This window comes from Dendrobium catenatum, unplaced genomic scaffold (genome assembly GCF_001605985.2).
Source record: "Dendrobium catenatum unplaced genomic scaffold, ASM160598v2 fragScaff_scaffold_621, whole genome shotgun sequence".
In the NCBI taxonomy this organism is placed as follows: domain Eukaryota; kingdom Viridiplantae; phylum Streptophyta; class Magnoliopsida; order Asparagales; family Orchidaceae; genus Dendrobium; species Dendrobium catenatum.
Genome location: NW_021319083.1, coordinates 12230931 through 12252114, shown reverse-complemented (window position 1 = coordinate 12252114; position 21184 = coordinate 12230931). Strand labels below are relative to the sequence as shown.

At 35.3% G+C, this 21184-nt stretch overlaps 1 protein-coding gene across 1 annotated transcript; it reads left to right on the top strand.

Moving 5' to 3' along the window:
* The first annotated feature begins 1027 nt into the window (after nucleotides 1-1027).
* LOC110112470 (la-related protein 6A) lies at nucleotides 1028-20879 on the top strand. Its single transcript, XM_020844711.2, has 11 exons — nucleotides 1028-1319; nucleotides 1443-1524; nucleotides 18136-18230; nucleotides 18411-18482; nucleotides 18558-18658; nucleotides 18754-18838; nucleotides 19056-19103; nucleotides 19822-19890; nucleotides 19970-20080; nucleotides 20177-20270; nucleotides 20456-20879. The coding sequence occupies exons 1-11, from the start codon at nucleotides 1077-1079 to the stop codon at nucleotides 20578-20580; spliced, it is 1125 nt and encodes a 374-aa protein (XP_020700370.1). The 5' UTR covers nucleotides 1028-1076; the 3' UTR covers nucleotides 20581-20879.
* Nucleotides 20880-21184: the final 305 nt, after the last annotated feature.

Here is a 21184-nt window from a genome sequence, read left to right as displayed (position 1 = left end):
ACTAAAGATAAATCTTTAAAATGAATCTTAAGACATTAATATTTCAATTTGAATTAAAGGTCTCCTTTGACTTTCAACAAATCAGAACAGAAAATAACTTTAATTAAATTACCCTAAATATAACATATATAAATCAAACAGCCTACTATACACATCTAAATTTGTTTGTTAGGACACGACTTTTAGCTTTTGTTTGGCTGGTGTTTCTCTTTCTGTTTCTGTGATATGATGATGTACATGTGAAATGTGTGCTGGTTGATTTGTTGTTTGTTGTGCTAGATTTCTGTGATAATTATTTTGATTACTTTCTCTTTGTAATGGTGATGGGCAATAAATTACCCCTAGGTTGAGTCTTCCTTTTGGGTGATTTCTTATGGGGTGAGTACCTCCTTGAGTCGAGATTGTTGAGTAGTGTTTCTCCCTCAGTCAAATTCTTATCAGGCATATGTGTTTCCTCAACCTCTGATCCAACCTTCACTGGGTGAGTGCATGTCTTTTTTGGATCTTAACCAGGGCAAATCTTCTCTAACCGAGGTATGTTCTAGATGGGTGCACCTCTTGGTCGAGCTTCTTTGTGGCGAACTCGGCTAATCCTTGCATGTTACAAGTATTGTATATCAAGGTGTACATATGCAGTGAACTAATCTACTATTTTTTTAAGAATAAAACCCTTTTTTTATTCAACATATCTCACCCTATAATATAATATTTAAAGATTAATATTTAATTGAGGTAAAATATAACTTTTTAAATTATTTGTTTATATTACAAATATCATAAATCTTAATCATTCAAATATATATATATATATATATATATATAAATTTAAATTTAATAAAATTTATATTCCAAGCATAATTTTAGTTATCATTATTTGGTTCAAAGGATTATTGAAGCTCAAGGATGATTGACTATTACTTTTCAAAATTATAAAACATATCAAATGGAGTGAGCCGGGCCCATCGCTAGCCTAAACCGGTGCTATCCATCCGGCCCAGACCTCGTAATAAATACATGGAAAGCGGGACGTGGTCGAGCTGGGGGAAAAGGGCCGGCCGCTTGCGCATATTGTTTTCATGGGAACCCAAGGGCGGGCTTCTTCCCCTCCCCCTCCTCCTCTGGCCGCCGGCGATTCTCCCGCTTCCAAAGACCACTTCATTGCGGATACATCCGGAGATCCCCAAGATTCCGAAACCCAAGACCATCTCGAAGACTGCGAGCCGGTGGATGAGGGTTCACGTCCTGTTACCCAGGACGATACGGTGTCTTCCGCTGCTGCTTCCCTTCACAATGTTCTCTTTGATAAGATCGTGCGGCAGGTGATTCTCTCGTGATTATTTATGTAGTTTACCTTAATGTTCTTCTCCTTTAATGGCATTGAAATGTTTTGTTTTTGCATTTTATTTGGTTTTTGGTTGAGTTGATTACTGGCACTTTTATAGGTTGAGTATTACTTCAGTGATGAAAATCTTCCCAACGATGCGTTTCTGTTGAAGCAAGTGAGGAAGGACAAGGAGGGGTATGGTAAGAATGACTGATTGATCTTGTGTCATCTCACTTTTTTTTTTTTTCGGCCAGCTAGTTGAAATCTTCTTAGAGTCTTGATTGGGAAAGATTATTCTGTTGGGCCAGTACTTTGTTATGCTGGGAATGACATGTCAAAGCATTAGAGAATCTGCGCCAAAATTTAATTTCCAAACATTTGTTATTTTTAAGAAGAATACGTGTCAATAGTGGCAAATGCAGTTCTCCTGTTTAATCTTTACTCTGTTATTAGGGTTGCATAAAAATGCTGTTTGTTTGTCAAGAACCTTTGGCTTCACAATTGCTTTTGTTTGGTTCTTTCATAAAGCAAATGCGCCAGGATTAAGCAAAACTTTTCAATTCTTTTACTCAATTAGCGGACAAACACAAGAGCAAGGCAGCCAGCTCAATTATTGTCTGCTCGATAAGAATTCATGGTGCGCATTTGTGTGTGTATAAATACCTAAAGAAGTTAAGTCGTTTTTTATTCATGTAATTTTCTATAAAAATGGATGAATATATGTTCATAATAAGGGATAGTATATGCTTTAGGTTTTATGATGCTCAAAATAAGTTGTACTGTGAATAACTTGCTTTTTTGCATGCATTCAAATCTTCAAACAAAGCTTTGTTGATACATTTGATTTTTATCAATTTTGTTTATTATTCATGTTTGGCTTGATGGTAAATGATTTGGACGGAATAATAGTTTTTGCTTTGTCAATGAGTTGAGACTGTTCATGATTGGCTTGATTATTAAGAATCAAGTTGAACAAGACCCCAAATTGTTCTTGTTCCGCTCCCTTGCTCGCTTGCAACATTATGATATAATTTTGATTTGTTTCCCCACTTTTTTTTTATCCTTTGGCCCATTGTATATTTAATTGTTGGCAAATTAATGCTTTTGAAGGTTTTCTGTATCCACACTTGTATTCTGATCGTGAAAATTAAATTCTACGATTAACTTTTCTTAATCCTCATTATGCCCTCCTTGCATTTCATGTTTTCTATTTTGGTTGATTTACACCATAGACAACTTCCTTTAATTGCCTGTTAGTCATCCTTGTAGAATTGAGGTGTATTTTGAGTTATGGTTAGAAATCTTGTGGTATTTTGATTTTCTACTGAGAAGAGGTTCCTTCTGTCAATCATATTCACTCATCTGCCTATTGATTGGCCTACGTTTATGCTGAACCTATAGAAAGCCATATAGTTGATGACCTAAGAATAGAGATGAACTTGATGAGCCAATGCAGGTACTTATGACAGGTTTTGTTCACTAGATGATACTCCTGGTGCAGCTGTTTTGTAGTTGTGCCGAGCTTCTAGTTACGGCCTGAGTGACTAAGAACAAAATTGCATTCTGATTCTCTCTGTTACTAGGAATAATTGCTACAATGTGTATTTGTATCTACCTCCGTATTTTTTAGTATCAGTCAAGCGTTTTGGACATGCAGCACACAACACATCTACGAAAATTTCTAGTGTTTTTTTGGTTGCCTCAAGACTATTTTATGAAAGAATTTAGATGGTACAAGTGATACCATGTTCTTTATAATATCATACAAACTAATGTTTAGTATTTTATAAAATGAAGTTTGCTCACGACATACTTGGCAATTGAATTTTTTATTTGCTAAACTGAATTGATCATTATTTTAACATGTATGTGGCTGCCAATTTCACTAAAGGTATCATAGTCATATTTGAGATGGATATCATTCACCATAGACTATGCTTTTCATTTATTTATTTATTGAGTTATTGTTGTTCTGGCAAATTGGCACCTTTGGCAATTGGCCAGTGCGGTGCAACAAATTGATGACTTGGCATTAGTAATGCAACCAATTTAAAAGGGTTCTTGTTAAGCATTGCCTTATGGCAAGTGAAAGACATTGCAGGTCGTGTTATCTTGAAAGTATGTCGCATTGGAAATACCTTATTGCGGTGAAAGATATTGCAGGTCATAGTATCTTTATAGTGTCTTATAGCTTCTGTAGCCGCATTTTATTTTAAAGTTGTTGGTGTGGTTATTATTCTCGTTGGAAGGATGCATTTATTTTTCTATGGTTGATTCATATCAACCATTCCCTTATTACTTAGATAAAGCCACACTATTCATGGTATGTAGTTGGACTTAAGACGCTTTGCTCCATTTTTATTTTCTAAGCCTTTTCCCATCTTTTGATATCTTTCATTATTTTTCTGCAAAGCTGAGTATTTCAAACCTTTTTCTTTTATAATGTTTACCTCTGTTCGATTGCCCCTCTATTCTTTATTTTTATATAAATTTACTTACATCTTTTCATTTCTTTCATTGGGTTACCTAACAGTGTAATTATTGGTGTTTCGTCTTTACCATTCTTGATTATCATAATCCTTTTTGTTCCACCACCTTGGTGATATGGTATCCTCTTTAATCTTCCACATTTACCCGACATTTTTTTGGCCTTTTATATATTAGTTAAAAATTTTAAAATAGAACTAATATAAATTTGTAAGAAGAACCAGATAGTTTATTGAAAATTTTTAAACAAGACTTCATCATAGAATACAAGCACGATTTGCTTGTCACCATGGAAGAATCTTGCCATGATAGATGCCAAATCACAATTAAGCTGCATGATTTGGTATTTTTTTAAAACTGCCATAGCTCTTTATAAATGTTTTGAAAGATTTAGATAATTTGAAGTTAATAATTAATAGACATGAACTTATATTTTTTGCAGGCAAAATTTTTAAAACGGCCATTCCCTTTTTTCCAAAGCAATATTTATTTGAATCCCCTAATTCAAATTGGACCGGTCTAACAATACTCTCCTCCCAAAGGTCTACCTTGTCCTCAAGGTGGAGGGTTGGAACTTTTTGATAACTTTGTTCAGCTGCTCTGTTAGTGGCTATGCTATCGTCCACTGGAACTAAACTAAAGCTTTCCTCTCTAGACATAACCATGCCATAGTAAACTTCACCTCCTCAGTCAACCCATTCGCCATGAAATACATCTTCACCAGGTACACCCACCCATAAGCATCATCCCTTTTAAACACTGGCATCCCAACTTCCTCACCCTAGGATCACTACCACCCCAATAGCTTCTTCCTTCTCCAGCATAGCGGTTGTCGTGATCCATCCATATTTCCCGCATGTATCGTGTGTGGGAATCCCACCTTCCTTCCCTTCGCCTCACATGACCCGATCACCATGATTCGGCCCATCCCCCTCCTTCGGTCATCCTCTTCCCTTACCCAAAAGACCTCCCATAGGAGTCGGCCATCCCACCACCTTCACCATGAAATGCCATTCTTGCTGTTCCCCCATCCGATAACCCTATTCTGCCCATTTTCGGAGCCCTAGGAGGTAGCTCTTAACCCCCTCATTCTCCGATGAGTGGCTCCACCCTAAAATACCTCTCATAGTGGTTGGCCGCCCTATTGCCTCCACCAAAAAATTTCATCTTTGTTGTCCCCTCATCCAGAGACCCTGATCCACTCTTTATCAGAGCCACATGAGGTGGCTCTTGATGAAAGAAAATCCCCTTGTCAAACTCCTCTTGCTTCACTTCAGCCAAGGGAATCCCTGTCAAATCTTGGTTAGGGTTAGCCATCGAAACCATTCTCTTGAAGTTTTTGTTTGCATCTCCAAGAGCCTTCTTAACATCTCCTCCTTCCTTCTAAATCGGTTTTCCATATATAAAAATCTTTCTTTCATAGTAGAGAACTTCTCCTCCCCGGTTTTGAATTGCTCCATCTCGCCTTCCAACGCCTCCATCTTATTTGTTGTCATTAATTAGATCATTGCAGTTGATAGCGAAGATATCATATTTTTCCGCCCAAGAAAGCACTCTGATACCAATTTGATAGGAAACACATGAAGATTTGAAGTAATACCTATTAATAGAGACGAAAAAACAGCAAAATGCCCCACAAATCCCATGGGAAAATCAACAAAACAATAGTTTTTATTGAAGAAATCAAACTAACGGAAGAAATAAAGCAAGACAATTGATCCTCTATTCGAGAGGAGGATCTATCTCTCCCAAATCTCTAGACGCCGCTAGAGCCCAAAACAACTAAACCTAAGAGATCTCAAATTTCAACCAAATTCAAGATGAAACCCTAACCCTTACAAGAGAAGCTATTTAAAGCAAAGAATATTATAAAATCCCTAAACAACCCCTAATTCAATTTTTCCCTCTCAAAGCAATTAAAATCTCAAAGCAATATTTAATTGAGTTGTTCCCTCCCAAAGCAATATTAATTGAGTTGTCCCCTCCCAAAGTAATATTTAATTGAGTTGTTCCCTCCAAAGCAATATTTAATTGAATCCCCTAATTCAAATTGGACTGGTCTAACATATCTCCTAAGTTCTGATGCGTAGTAAATTGGGGCACGTAAGTGTCACTCTTGTTGATGATGCTTTGGACAACTTTGCCATTGTCCTCCCGTAGTGCATGTAGCATAAATGCTTGACTAGATTGTGTTCATAATCTACGGCCGTTGTTGTAGAACTGGAGGTGCCATTCAATATTGTTTAGTGAAATGCAATGCTGAAGATGATGACCTTGGTGCCATCCAAAAAGGTGCTGACGGAAAGAGTAACGATGGTGTTTGTAGCTATGTAAGGTGGTATATTGATTATGAGATGCTCCAAAATATGTCAAATGATAGCCACTGTATAAAAAAATGTGTATTGCTCTGTTTTATATTATCTTGTGATGCAATGTGCCTGGATATGTATAAGTATCCGTATTTTCATAAGTCGATGGTCCTGGACCCCCAACTCTAGAGGACATGGTTGTACACTTATACTATCCTCTTCAGCTTCATCTCTATACTTGTCATCTATAAAGTGCACCCTTCGGTGACATAATTCCTTCCTATTTATTACATGCTAAACTAGGCTGACCTCAAGAATAGTTGTAATGCCTCAAAATCTAAGAAGTCATGGTGTTGTATCAAAAAAGCAAGCTATTAGAAAGTATATGAAATTATGCAATTGTATTATGAAGATTTAGATACATACCAATAATCTATTTCGGTGCTTTGGGATGGTAAGTCATCGATATCCAGTCAAGCCTTGAAGTAAGTATAGTGAAGTACATGATCTTTACCAAGTATCTTATGAGTGAACGATCCCTATGCTCATTTATCTTACCATGTTGGATGATTAATGCATTCCTGGTTTCTCATAGCTGTATGTGGGTGTGATGAATTCAACCCAATTCATATCTGCCTTACCCATGCCATTTACTCTCATAGGCTTAGGCTCCATTGTCCTAATGTCATTTTGTTGTATGCTATGATGCACCGACATGGACACGGCGACACGGACACGACACAACACGGACACGGGACACGACAATTTTTAAAAATATAGGACACGAGTGCGGCGTGGATACGACATAATAATTTTTTAATATAATATATAGAAATTAAGGTGACATTATAGTAAAAATGACAACTTGAAGGTCCAACTACTCAATAGAGGGAATGATAGAAATAGATTCAGATGTTGGTCTTTGGCCTTCAATATCATCATCATTGAATATCATTGCTTTCAACTTTGGTTCATCTAGAGAAAGATTTGCAACCTCCAATAATCCCATATCATCAAGGCACTCGAACCCATCTCCAGCAACATCCCACATCTTGTTATCACCTGTCATATAAAGTGGAGTTTTTCTTGATAGAAGACGAAGATTTGTATGCACATAAACTAAATCTTCAGCACGTTGTGGAGTCATTTTATTCCTCTTCATTGATTGAATAAATAAGTATGTGCTCCAATTTCTCTCACAACAGGAAGAGGATGATACTTGACCAAAAAGTTTTATTGTTATTGTTTGAAGAAGCGGTGCTGAAGCTCTATGAATCAACCACCACATTTTCGGATCCATCCTCCATCTATCAACCAAAGATTTTTGATCACCAAAATCCTCTAAATATCCAAAGAACTTTGCGAGTTCTATATTAATTTTTCTTTTCTCATCCTCATTTGGAAAATATCTTTTTAGGCATATCTTTCTTATATTTGAAACTACTAAATCTTTTTGTGGTGAGACACGTTGAGGGTCTTTTTGAAGCCATTCTTTAATTGAATACCTTCAAATAATACAAAACATATAAATTATCTGTTTATTTATCAACAAATTTAAATTAATTTAAAAGATGAATATAAATATACCTTGGATTTAATGAATGAGTCAAACAATGCAGAGGTGTGTTGCTTTTGCTCCACCTATCTTCAAGAATGGTATAGACAATGCTCTAAAAACTTGAGTTTTCATCATGTGACTTTCTTTCATATATGTATATAATTTCTTTCATTTTTGTTAACATAGAGTCCCACATCTCATGAATCAAATGTAGGCATGATTTATCTATGTCAGCCTCTCTCAACATATCATAAATTGGATCAGTGAGAGTCAAAATATAGTCTGCATTATCTCACCACAAATCATCTAAGACATTTTCTTTAACATATCTTGCCTTCCCAACATCATCTTCTCGATAGCAAGAACACTTATCACTAATCATCATAAATTGAAGAGCATTTTTAATTTGTTTGAATCTTCTCAACATGATTATTACAGAGGCAAAATGATTTTCAGTAACAGCTAATATTTTCAAGTGGGAGAAATCATTAAATATTGAAAGTCTCATCGAATGGTTCATAATTAAATTTATGATCAGAATAGCATCATCTGCAACCAATGTTATCCAATGACATTCAGCATAGATGATTTCATTAGCCTCTATATTCTTTGCTGCACAAATATTTTTTAGAGCAAGATTTAAAGTGTGCACAACACAGGGTGTCCAAAATATATGGGGATAAGTTTGCTCCACCAATAATTCTGTAGCTATACACATTGGTGCTTTATCTGTAATAACCTGCACAATATTTGAAGGCCCAATCATGACTATCACCTCTTTAATCAAATTGGCAATAAAATATTTATCCTTGTATTCTCCTTCACAATTCACTGCTTTAATGAACATTGAGTAATTCTCTGTAATGACCATGAAATTAATAAGGGGTCTTCTTTGAGGATCTGTCCAACCATCACACACCAAACTAACACCTTTTTTTCTTTCCACACTCCTTTTGTTGGTTCAAGCATTGTCTCAATATGTGCTCTTTCTCTTTCCAATAATTTCGATCTTAATGCATTGTAGCCAGGTGGAACATATCCTGCGAGTTGTTGTTACATGCAAAAATGAATGCATTTTTATAATGAGGATTCCTTGCAAGGTTGAAAGGAAGTCCCGCTGAAAAAAACATCCTTGCTATTTCACCATCTAATTCCTCTCATCGACGCCAACTTAAAAGCCTTCTCTAGAGGACTACTGGCTACTCATTTTCTTTTCTTTGTTTCATATCCTTCACTTTTAAATGATAAAGCTTGATCAACTCTCACAGATGAGAAAGAAGTGTGGGATGAGCCATGAGTAGATGGCAAGGGTATCTCTTTAGGGAGTGTCCTTTGGATCCTAGATTCAGCTTCATTAACTAGTCTGTTCATTTCAATCAACTGCAATGTAGTAATCTTAGGACACATTTTTATTCCATGGCTAAAAATTTCAAGTAGATGCGCCTTCACCCTAGAATAAGATCCTTTGTAGGTGCCACCACAATAATTGCATTTGAATGACACATTCCCTCCTCAAATGTTTTTCCTAACATTGTAACATGAATCCATAACGGTTTATCAGTTTCTACAGATAGTTTTTTTGAATCTTCACCTAATCCACTCCCGCCAGCAGCAGAGCTCATTTTGCTAACAAACCAGTCATACATATGAATAAATTAAATTAAATTGATATGAATAAATTAAATTAAATTGATATGAAGAGGTGGAAGGTATGGAGGGAGGCATGGGTATGAGGGGCATGAATCACGGGGTGTTGGTTGGGAAAGAAAAGAAGGGGAATATGGAAGAAAGGGGTTTGATTTTGAAGAAAAGAGGGGAGCTAGGAGCAACAATTCAGGAGGCTCTTACAGGATGACGAACACCTTGTTAGCACCCAAGGGTCCTACAACAAGAGGATTTCGTGAGGCCACCAGAGAGAAGCCAGTAGGAGGAAGTAAGGGAAATTTCAAGAGGTTGACGGACTGTGTTGCACCGATACAGATACGGCGACACGATACGGGACATGGTAATTCTTAAAAATACAGGATACGAATACGGCGCGGATATGGCATTATAATATATAAATCATACATAAAAAATAACAAATTAATCAAAGCATTATATTTAAAATGACAAAAAAATTGAAAGCAACATCATTTGTAGTATTGTATCTTATTATATCAAAACAAAAGTAAGCATTAAATATTTAAATGTCTAGTATAACAACAAAAAAAAAATATAAATTGTCCAGCAAATGAAGTTTTAACTATTCAATAGAAGGAATGATAGGATTAGCTTCTTCAGTGGTTTGTCTTTGAATTTACATATCATCTTCAATGAATATCATAGCTTCCAATTCAGGCTCATCAAGTGAAAGATTAGCAATTTATAATATTCTCATATCCTCAAGAGATTCTGTTAGGCCGGCCCAGGAGGGGCCGGCTGGACCGGTCCAGTCCGGACCTGTCCTCACTTACTCCAGGCGGAACCGAGCGGCACAGGAGCGGAACCGAGCGGCACAGGAGCTGAATCGAGCGGCACAGGCGGAACCCGTGGGGGGCCAAGGAGGAGTTTTGGGAGGGAAGTTTTGAATGAGAGGGGCTGTTTAGACAATTTGTAAAACTCCTTTATGGTTAATTAGGAGGTTAGGAGGAAAAGGGGGGATTATCTTGAATTTGAATCTTGTTTTGAGATCTAGGTTTGTTATGGGCTCTTGGCGTTGCCGGAGATTGTGGAGACTGGAGAGTATTTCCTTCCTTTCGAATTGAAGGAAAATTGTATCTTGCAAGTGCTTTTCATCTACTAGTGGAATACAAGTGTTTGCAATTGCTTTCCTACGATTTTCTCCTAAGTTTCTCTCATATTTTCCATTGTTTGGGCTGTTTTCTTGCGGTGGACAACATTTTTCTTTGTTTGGTACTTGATTTAGGTTAGGTTTGCTTGTGAATACAAGCTTTACTATCAGATTCAAATCCATCTCTAGCAACATCCCACATCTTGTTGTCTCCTTCCATATAAGTTGAAGCTTTTCTTGAGAGAAGCCGAAGGTTTGTATGCACATAAACTAAATCTTCAGCCCGTTGTGAAGTAATTTTATTTCTTTTTATTGATTGGATGAACGAGTATGTGCTCCAATTTCTTTCACAACAAGATGAGGATGAAACTTGGCCAAACAATTTTATGGCAATTGTTTGAAGTAGAGGTGCTGAAGCTCCATGTATAATCCACCATATTTTTGGATCAATTCTCCACCTATCAATGAAAAGAAATAAAAGTCTTCTAAATAACCAAAAAATTTAGCAAGCTCAATATTGACACTTCTTCTCTCCTCATTTGAAAAATAACGCTTCAAACTTGTCTTCCTCATATTTAAAATTTCTAAATCTTTCAGTGGAGAAACACTTTGAGGATCCTCTTGAAGTCATTCTTTAGTTGAATATTTTCAAAGAATATTAAAACCAAATAATAAGAAAATGTTGAAATTACTAAACAACAAATTGTAAATTAATAATGAAAAAATATTGAAATTTACCTGAGATTTAGTGAGTGAGTCAAGCAATATAAATGTGTATTACTTTTACTCCACCTATCTTCTTGAATAGCATAAATAACATCCTAAAAGCTTGAGTTTTCATGAAGTGTTTTTCTCTCATATCTATATATAATTTCTTTTACTTTGGTTAGCATTGATCCAATTTCTCATAAATGAGATGTAAACAAGATTTATCCATATCCGCTACTCTCAACATCTCATAAATTGGACTTGTGAAATTTAAGATGTATTCAATCTCATTCCACTATAAATCATCTAAAAGCTTCTCTTTTACATACCTAGCCTTTCCAACATCATCTTCCCTATAGCAGGACCATTTGTCACTGATAACCATAGCTTGAAGAGCATTTTTAATTTTTTTGAATCTTCTCAACATCACTATAACTGAGGCAAATCAAGTTTCAGCAACTGCAAGCATCTTCAAATTAGAAAAATCATTGAACATAAAGAGTCTCATGGAGTGATTCATAATAAAATTTCTAAGTACAACTGTATCTCCAGCAATCACTGTGATCCAATGACATTCATTGTAGATGATTTCATTTGCATCAGTATTCTTAGCTGCACAAATGTTCTTCAAGGCAAGATTAAGTGTATGCACAACACATGATGTCTAGAAAATATGATGATAGGCTTGCTCTATAAGTAGATCTGCAGCTCTACAAACAGGTGCATTATCAATAATGACCTGGATGATGTTTGAAGGCCCCACCATCATGATAACTTCTTTGATTAAATTAGAAATGAAGAACTTATCCTTATACTGTCCTTCACAATTTACAACTTTGATAAACATAGAATAACTCTCTATTACAGCCTTGAAGTTGATAAGTGGTATTCTTTATGGATCTGTCCACCCATCACAAATCAAAGTAACTCATTTTTTCTTCCAAACTCCTCTAGTAGGCTCGAGCAACTTCTCAATATTATCCATCTCTCTTTGTAACAATTTCGTTCTAATGACATTATATCCTGGTGGCACGTATCCTGCAACATTGTTATTGCATGCATAGGTAAAGACATTCTTGTAATGTGGATTTCTTGCTAGGTTAAAAGGAAGTCCATTATTATTATAGTTTCCTAAACTGGAATGTTATTTTAGGAAAGTTTTGAATCCAATTTCAATTTAATTTTAAATTAGATTGGAGTGATTTATTCTTTCACTAAATTAGGAAGACCAATTAGGAAGCTATTCTAATTAACCCCATACCCTCCTCCCTCTCATAATGCCACCGGCCTCCCCCCATTAATGGGGTTTCTTCATGGTTTCCAATTGGGCTCCCAATCACACACCAATTTGGATTAAAACTTCCCTCCCCTCTTCAACCTAACCTAAGTCCTCTCCTCTACACGCCCCTCTCTTCTCTTCACCCTTGGCCGCCCTCTCAACTTGCATCATCTCCCTTGGAAAACCCAAAACCCTCATGTTGTTTGAAGCTAATAGAAGAAGACACATTCTTTCCTCTCTTTTACCGTTAGTGTATGGACGACCTTGAGGTTGACCACGGATTTGTCTTCGACGAGCAAGGATGAACGGATATTCTTGGATCCTCGTTCTTTGACGTGTTCTTTGGCAATGACGAGACCGTTGACGGATACATCGACCGCATTCTATACCAACTCACACTATCAATCGAAGAGCACATCCGTCCTGTGCATTGGATAATCGTCGGTCATCAACAACTTCCTCCACCCTCGGCTACCTCTCCATCACCGAAGGTTTTCGGTACCATCTTCCTAGTGATAATCTCTTTCCTCGTGTGCTTTGTCCTCCTCCGCTAAAGCCTAAGAGTGATTGAGTGAGAAGGAACTCTTAGTGATTATATCTTGATGTTACGCCATGGATTCTTGTTTATTTTGTATTGGTACTACTATATTGTTTTCGTTGTTATTGCGATTGTTTTGCTAATCTCTTGTAATCGCTTGCCATTACTTAATATTTTCACTAAAGTTCTAAGAATTTAACTTGGGTGAAACATAAGTTACTAATTAGCAACGTTCATGTTCAATAATTATTGTTACAATTAGGGTTGCAAGCGAACCAAACGTTCGACGAGCTACTCGTTGTTCGGTTCGATTAAAGCTCGTTTGTGATCGTTTAATTAGCTAAACAAACAAATTTGAACAATAGTTTAAATACTCGATTCTTAAATAAACAAACTTGAACACTAATGCGTTCGACTCACTTATGTTCGCGAACAACATCATTTGAAGTTCGTGAACAATCTCGATATTAAGCTCGATAAAAGCTTGATTCGTGTTCGATTTTGAACTCGTGAATAAGCTAGATAAAAATAATTAATATTTGACTATAAAATTAACAAATATAAATAATCATTGCCTTTGTTACATAGACAATTGCTTTTATTATAAATGTGTTTGTTCATAGATATGTTCATGAACGCATTTGTTTGATAGTTAAAAAAAATTCGTTAAATATGTTCGCGAACAAGCTCGATAAGCACTAAACGAACGAACATGAACTGAACATGAACCAAACATGAACACTCATTAATTTAAATGAACCAAACATGAACACACAATAAAGCTCGAACTAACATGAACCAAACTTGAACAAGCTGATATTAAATGAACACAAACATGAACACTCACATACTCGGCTCGACTCGACTCGGTTCGTTTGCAGCCCTAGTTACAATCCAAAGTAACTCTTCCGCATGTATGTTTCACATCACAACAATTCCAATAAAATTTTATCAAATGAACTTAAACCATTACTATATGTATACTCAAGAAGATAGAAAGAAGAGTACAAAACTAAATCAAAGCATGCTTAATCATTTGAATCCATGCAAGATGAATCGCCATGCAGTGAATGTATGAACCCCACCGATAAAGTTCGAAGCCATCATGACATGAGAAAGAGAACCTCAGAATGCACCCAACTTTCAATAGCTAACTCTATTTCACTTTTCAATATTTTGATATTTTCTTCTCACAAACCTTTCTCATTGAGATAAAAAATATCACTATCCTAAGAACTATCCATGAAATATTTGAAAATAAAGATAGGAGAAAAATCCATGATTGAAGAAATGAGGGCACTAAAAGAAAGTCAAACTTGGGAGGTCATATAATTTCTAGAAGGAAGAAGTTAATTGTATGTAAGTGGTATATACAATCAATACGATGCAAATGAGACGCTCCAACGGTATAAACTTTGACTAGTGGCGAAATTCTACACTTAGATCTATGGAGTTGGTTTTTTGAGAAACCTATCAATTGCAAGGCTAAACATCATCCAACTTTTATCCTTCGTAGCCAACCTTAACGTGTCCTTATAGCAGTTGTAACTAAACAATGCATTCCTCCATGACGAACTAGAAGAAGAAGCCTAAATGGAACCCTCACCCTCACCATTTTTTAATAAAGATTTTAATGCTAATAATGTATGTAGGTTGAAGAAAGCTCTATATGGGATCTCAAACTTTCCTCCAGAGCATGGTTTGAGAAGTTCACCAAAACCATAAAAAGGATGAACTTCAAACAAAATCTTGAAGATCATACTCTATTTATAAATAAATCCAACTATTTAAGAATTGTAGTTCTTATAATGTATATGGATGATGATATGATTGCAATAGTAGATGTTCTTGAAGAAATAAGAAAAGTGAAAGATCAACTATTCAAAGTATTTGAAGTAAAAGAGTGAGAAAGCCACAAATATATTTTTTTGAAAAGTTGATTCACTAAAAGATTGAGATGTTCATCGCTTGATGAAAATACATCCTATATCAACTAAATGAAAGACATGATGGAATGTAATCCCATAGAATTTTCAATTGACTATTGCCACAAACTTGGAGAGGCCGGTGACAAGCCAAAAGTTGACAAAGGAAGGTATCAAAGATTGATTGAGAAGCTTATCTATTTTGTCCACACATAGTCTATATAATAAGTATTCTAAGTCAATTTATGCATAATCCTAAAGAAATACATCTGCAGATTTCATACAAAATTCATCAATATCTCAAAATCTCAAAACAACATCGAGAAAATAAATCTTATTCAAAATTAATATAAGACTTGGTTGAGAGTCATACAAAGGTGATGTTTGGGCAGGATGTCCTATAGATGGTAAGTCTACTACTAGTTATTATACTTTTCTTGGTGAGAATCTAATCATTTGAGGAAACAAGAAGCAATTAATAGTTGTCAAATCTTGTGTTGAAGCGTAATTTTAGGTAATGTCCTAATGAATCTGTGAACTATTATTGATAAAAGTTATCTTGGATGATTTTAGAATAAAATGGGAACGATATTGTGAGGTTATATAGTGATAACAAAATGGCCATCAACATCACACACAAAATAGTTCAATGTGACTAAACCAAACACATAGAAATCGATATACGCTTCATCAAAGAAAATTTAGAAATGGACCAATATGTATTCATATGTCCAAACACACAAGTATTAGCCAATAGCCTAACCAAAGGACTACCCAAACTCTACATTGCAGAATATCACCACCAAGTTAGGCATGGAAAATATCTATCTTATAGTTTTAGGATTGTAGTTTTAGAGGTCAGCTTGGCAATATGTAGGATTGCAAAGCTAGTGGTCCATTATTGTAAACATGAGAGGTGGCAATATATAGTCCTCTGCAAGGAGTGAAAACTCTCAGATTTTTAGGGAAATACATGCGTGCAAGCTGTAGAGTATCTTCAATGTAATTAATCGTTTTCTTAGGTAAAAGTTACCAAAAGTAACCTAGAATTCTGTTTGTATAAATTTAGGTGTAAGATCCCTAATGAAATACACATAAAATTCAACTCATGTCTTCTATCTTAACTTCTCCATGTGTTTTTATGTGTTCTTTTGTGTACTTTGATTGGAGTGCAAAATAAAATAAGCCTAAAGCTCATTTGGTTGTTTCTAAAAAAAAAAAAAAATATATTGATCATTTCGTTTTCACATTTTTATGTGAAAAATAAAATCATCATATTTAAGTGGTTGGGTTTTAAATTAATATTGATTTTCATGTACATTTGACCAAATGAAGATATTTAGTATATTTAAGTTGCCTGATTATTCGTCTTGAGAATATTTTGTTACTGTTTGTTTTTCTTTGTAGTATTTATTATGCTTTAGATTGGGAGCAGAAATGAGGTGGAGGAGGATACTAATGGTGGGTTTGGAGAAGGGTTGATTTATGCGATATTCTCATTATTGTATTAGTGATCTTAGCACCCTAAATGCGATATTTTCCTATTTCAGTTGGATTACACCAAGGATCAGCCTTAAGCTTGCATCTTTTTGCTTTGGTCATGGTTGTTCTCACTAGACATTTTATGCGAGGTTGGTGTATGCTTTTTGCTGAAGATATTCTTCTTGTTGATAATACTACTAGAGAGGGAGTTGGCTGTAAAATTGAATTATGGAGGTCAACCTTAGAGTCTAAAGGCTTTCATTTGAGTAGATTTAAAATTGAATATATAGAGTGTAATTTTAGTAATAATATATTTAGTGGGGGGATTGTGACTTTGGGTGATCAAGTCATTAATTAGAGTTTATGATTTTGGTATCTTGGGTCTATTGTTCAGAGTGATTGTGAAATAGATGGGGATATTATTAGTAGAATTCAAGTTGGATGATTGAAGGGGAGGAATGCATTGAGCTTGTTGTGTGATAGAAAAATCCCCTTCAAACTTAAGGGAAAATTCTATAAGATGATAGTTAGTCCTGCAATGCTTTATGGTGCAGAATGTTGGCCATTAAAAGAGAAGCATAATATTAAGTCAAGTGTTGCTGAGATGAGGATGCTCAAGTGGATGAGTGGCTTTACTCTTAGAGGCAGGATACGAAAGGACCATATACCTGAAAAGGATAGAGTAGCTCTAGTTAAAGATAAGATTAGAGAGAGTCGCCTTAAATGGTTTGGTCACATAAAACGGTGGCCTTCCGATGACCCGGTTAGGAAAGTAGATGTATTAGATTTGACTTATGTTAAGAAAGGTAGAGGTAGAAATAAAAAAACTTGATTAGAAAATATTAGAAATGACATTTCTTTATTAGATTTAAATGAGAATTTAACTTTTAATAGGACACAATGGAGAAAAATGATTTATATAGCCGACCCCACATAGTGGGTTAAAGGCTTGATCTTGTTGTTGTTGTTGTTGTTCTCCTTATATTGTAGAGACTGTTTTTGGTATTTAAATCTGCAATCTCTAGTTCAGGATGAGTGCTACCTGCTTTACACCTTTCATTCATGGGAATGTGTTGATTATCATGCAGTCTTTCCAATGCATTGTAGAGAGTGTTTTTGTGATTTCGACCACTGATATACTGTGCATAATGAATGCTACCTAAACCAGGGCATTAATGAAACTTTGGATTATTTCCTTTGTACTGGTCTCATAACTCCGCCAGTACTTAGTGAATTCTAAGCTGATTGCTTGAAATGAATATTATATGAGATCTGGAGATGACACCTATGATGGAAATGAGGTCTGTTGTTAGTTTAGTGGGCTGAATAAAATGAAGATCAAATTGATTGACTTTACTTTTTAGTTTCTGGGTTGGCAAAATATGTTCTCCCACTTTGAATGTCAGCATATGTGGCTAGAACAATTCGATCCATTACTAGATTTTGATGGCCTACTGAGTGTTGATATCTAGTTATTAGAGATGACTGTGATGATAATCTGATTTGCATGTTGTTATATCGACACATGCTGCTCTTCTGCGTGCTTTAGAAAGAATGTATCGCCCATCTAGTTGTTGTGAAGGTCATTTAGCTCATTTTTTTTAATGATTTCTGTTTTTATAGAACATGATAGAAATTAAATTTGACTCTGATGTGCGTTGTATTATTTCAAATCTGTTACCATTTCAGCTAATTTGTATTGAAAACCATTTAATCTATCTTCTGTATTAAATTTTATTTGGTTTGCTGCAGTTCCAATTACACTTATCTCATCATTTAAAAAGATGAAAAAACTCACCAAGGATCTGTCTCTCATCGAGGCTGCTCTGAGGACATCTTCCCTAGTTGTAAGATCATGCTTTGACTTTGATTAGCTTATTTCTGATTCCCTTCAACTTTTTCATAGCCAGGTAGCACTCCTTGAATGACAACTATTTATGTTTGCTGGCAGGATAAATGTTCTTATACCCACTATTTTTCTGCATTTGTTGTGTTTAATATTTAGTATTTGTTGGCATCTTTTCCAGGTTGTTAGCTCTGATGGGAAAAGGGTGAAACGGCTGCATCCACTTCCAGTTGCCGAAGTGCGGAATGAAAAGGTATATTTCTTTTCTGTATATTTATTATTCAAACAATTTTAAATGTTGTTATTGAATTCTGATTCATCATTTTAGACTAAACTTCTGCATAACCAGCCACGAACTGTTCTAGTTGAAAATTTGCCAGAGGATTATTCTGAAGACAGCATCCGGAGGATCTTTGGGACAGCTGGACAGTATGTTCTTCACATCATCTGAACATAAAATATCTTTAAAGGTTTTAAGGGAAAAAGAAACAATCTAAACTTGATCCTTCTATTTGTAAGCTCAGTATTGTAGGGGTTGCCATACGTAATCCGCATTCAGCGGAGCAATTAGCAACTCTCAAGAAGGCAGATTTTGCTGTCAGTAGTAAGGTTTGTTCTAATTTTTACTTTATTCATAGTACTCGAGCACTTGCTGCAAACTCCCTACTGAACTTTTTTAGCTACGTGTGATGTTAGGTGTAGATGATTAACTTAGAAAATCTGCTTTATTAGTTATCGGACAAGCCTCAGTTGGGAAATAACATACGTGTAATTATTTTGAGACATTTAATTTAGTATTCTGATTTTATCACTTTCTTTTGTGCAGCTGCATGCGCTTGTTGAGTATGACACCGTTGAGGCAGCAGAGACTGCTGTACGTATTAAAATTTTATTTTGATATCTTGTTTTAGTTTAGGAGGATTTACAAACATATCACATAATTTTTATGTATTTATAAATCTAACATCTAAATCTTTATATTTATTTATCCAACATACTAATCTTTGTGTGATAGAAAAGTTCCCCTCAAACTTAAGGGAAAATTCTATAAGATGATGGTGAGATCTGCAATGCTTTTTGGTGCAGAGTGTTGGCCATTAAAAGAGAAGCATAATACTAAGTTAAGTGTTGCAAAGGTGAGGATGCTCAGGTGGATGAGTGGACTTACTCTTAGAGACAGGATACAAAATGAGCATATACGTGAAAAGGTTGGAGTAGCTCCAGTTGAAGATAAGATTAGAGAGAGTCGTCTTAGATAGTTTGGTTGCATAAAACAAAAGCTTTCCGATGACCCGGTTAGGAAAGTAGAGGTATTAGATTTGACTTATATTAAGAAAGGTAGAGAATAGAGATAGACCTAAAAAGACTCTGTTAGAAAATATTAGAAATGATATTTCTTTATTAGTTTTAAGCGAGAATTTGACTTTTAATAGGACACTTTATCTTGGGAGAACGCACAATAGTCTCAAGGTCAATTCCAAGCATATCTTTTGAATTCCTTGTAAAAATATATTGGTTTATTTATAATATATATATATATATATATATTTCATCTTGTGTTCACCCTAATGATCTCATTATTTTGGTTAAAGGTTTTGACACTGAACGATGAAATGAATTGGAGGAATGGCATGCGAGTTCAGATTCTGTTAAAAAGAATGGTAACTGTCATTTTTCTCCAATTTTTATTCATCCCGTGTAACACTATTTTCATTCATCCAAACATTTCTTTCCCCCAAGGAAAAATATGGGCTTGTTCCAAAAAGACGGAAAGATACATTTTCAGAGAAAATTAAGGTTGCTGAAGCATCGGAGATGCCTGTGCTGAACCAAAACGGATTAGAGAAAGAGGTCTGTAAAATTATTGTACTATGCTCTGTAGCATTATCCTATATGGTTTTCTCTGTCAAATTGTGCATGAAACTTGCGTGTTCTGCCTTGTATTAGGAAGAGGAGAATGCTAACGGAAGTAAGGCAGGGCGGGGGAATAGATACAAAAGCCGTGGAAGGGGTAACCACCATCAACCAACCAACGGTCAAGGTGATTATTTTTTTCATGATTAGTGGAAAATTCTGTTCTTAAGTGATATCTTCTGATATCTCGCATAGCATTAAAGTTTCGCTTAAAGCAGCTTTTTAGTACTAGAAAGTTGCTTTAAGCCGTACTGAACAAAGCCTTAATCATTAAAGCAATTTTTTTTTGGGTGGTTTTGTTTCTTAATTTAGGTCATGGCAATGCCATTTCTGGCTCTAGTGCCGAAGGCTTGTTCAATAAGCCAATTTCTGGGCCAAAGATGCCAGATGGAACTAGGGGTTTCACAATGGGGCGAGGAAGACCAATCACAACCTGATGGCAAACGTCAAGGTATCTATACTAAGATCTTGCTTTCCTTCTTGCTGAATATTGATGATTTCTTTCCTCTTTATCTTAAGCATATTGTATGTGCTTTGTATCCTATCTTTGACCGTTTTTTTATTTCACGATGAATGGTTTTGAAGTATGTTTTCAGTATATGATTGGTGTGTTGTGTAATTAATGTGTTAGCAAAAGTGTTTTGGATGTTGGTTACTTACGGCTTTGTTTGGAAAAGCTGCTAGACTGTTTTTGTGGTAAGAGAATCAGCCAGTTAAAAATAGGGTTTGAAAGATGATTTTTTCAGTCATTTTAGACATTTTAGAAAAATATTGTGTTTGCAAGGCAATTTAAATGGATTGGTTGATGAATTTGTTTAGTCTATTCAATCAGATCAAATTGTGATTAAATTTAGTTTGATTTAGTCGAGTTTTAAAAATGTTAATTTTTTGCAAATAAACTAATGAAACTCTAATACTTGTTCTACAAAGAATTTGATAATGACATTTATGTCAATGTTGAATTGGACATTTAGGCTTCGTTTGGGACGGTTTTTTTACTGCTTTCTAAAACGTAGTTTTAATACAAAAATAACTAATGTA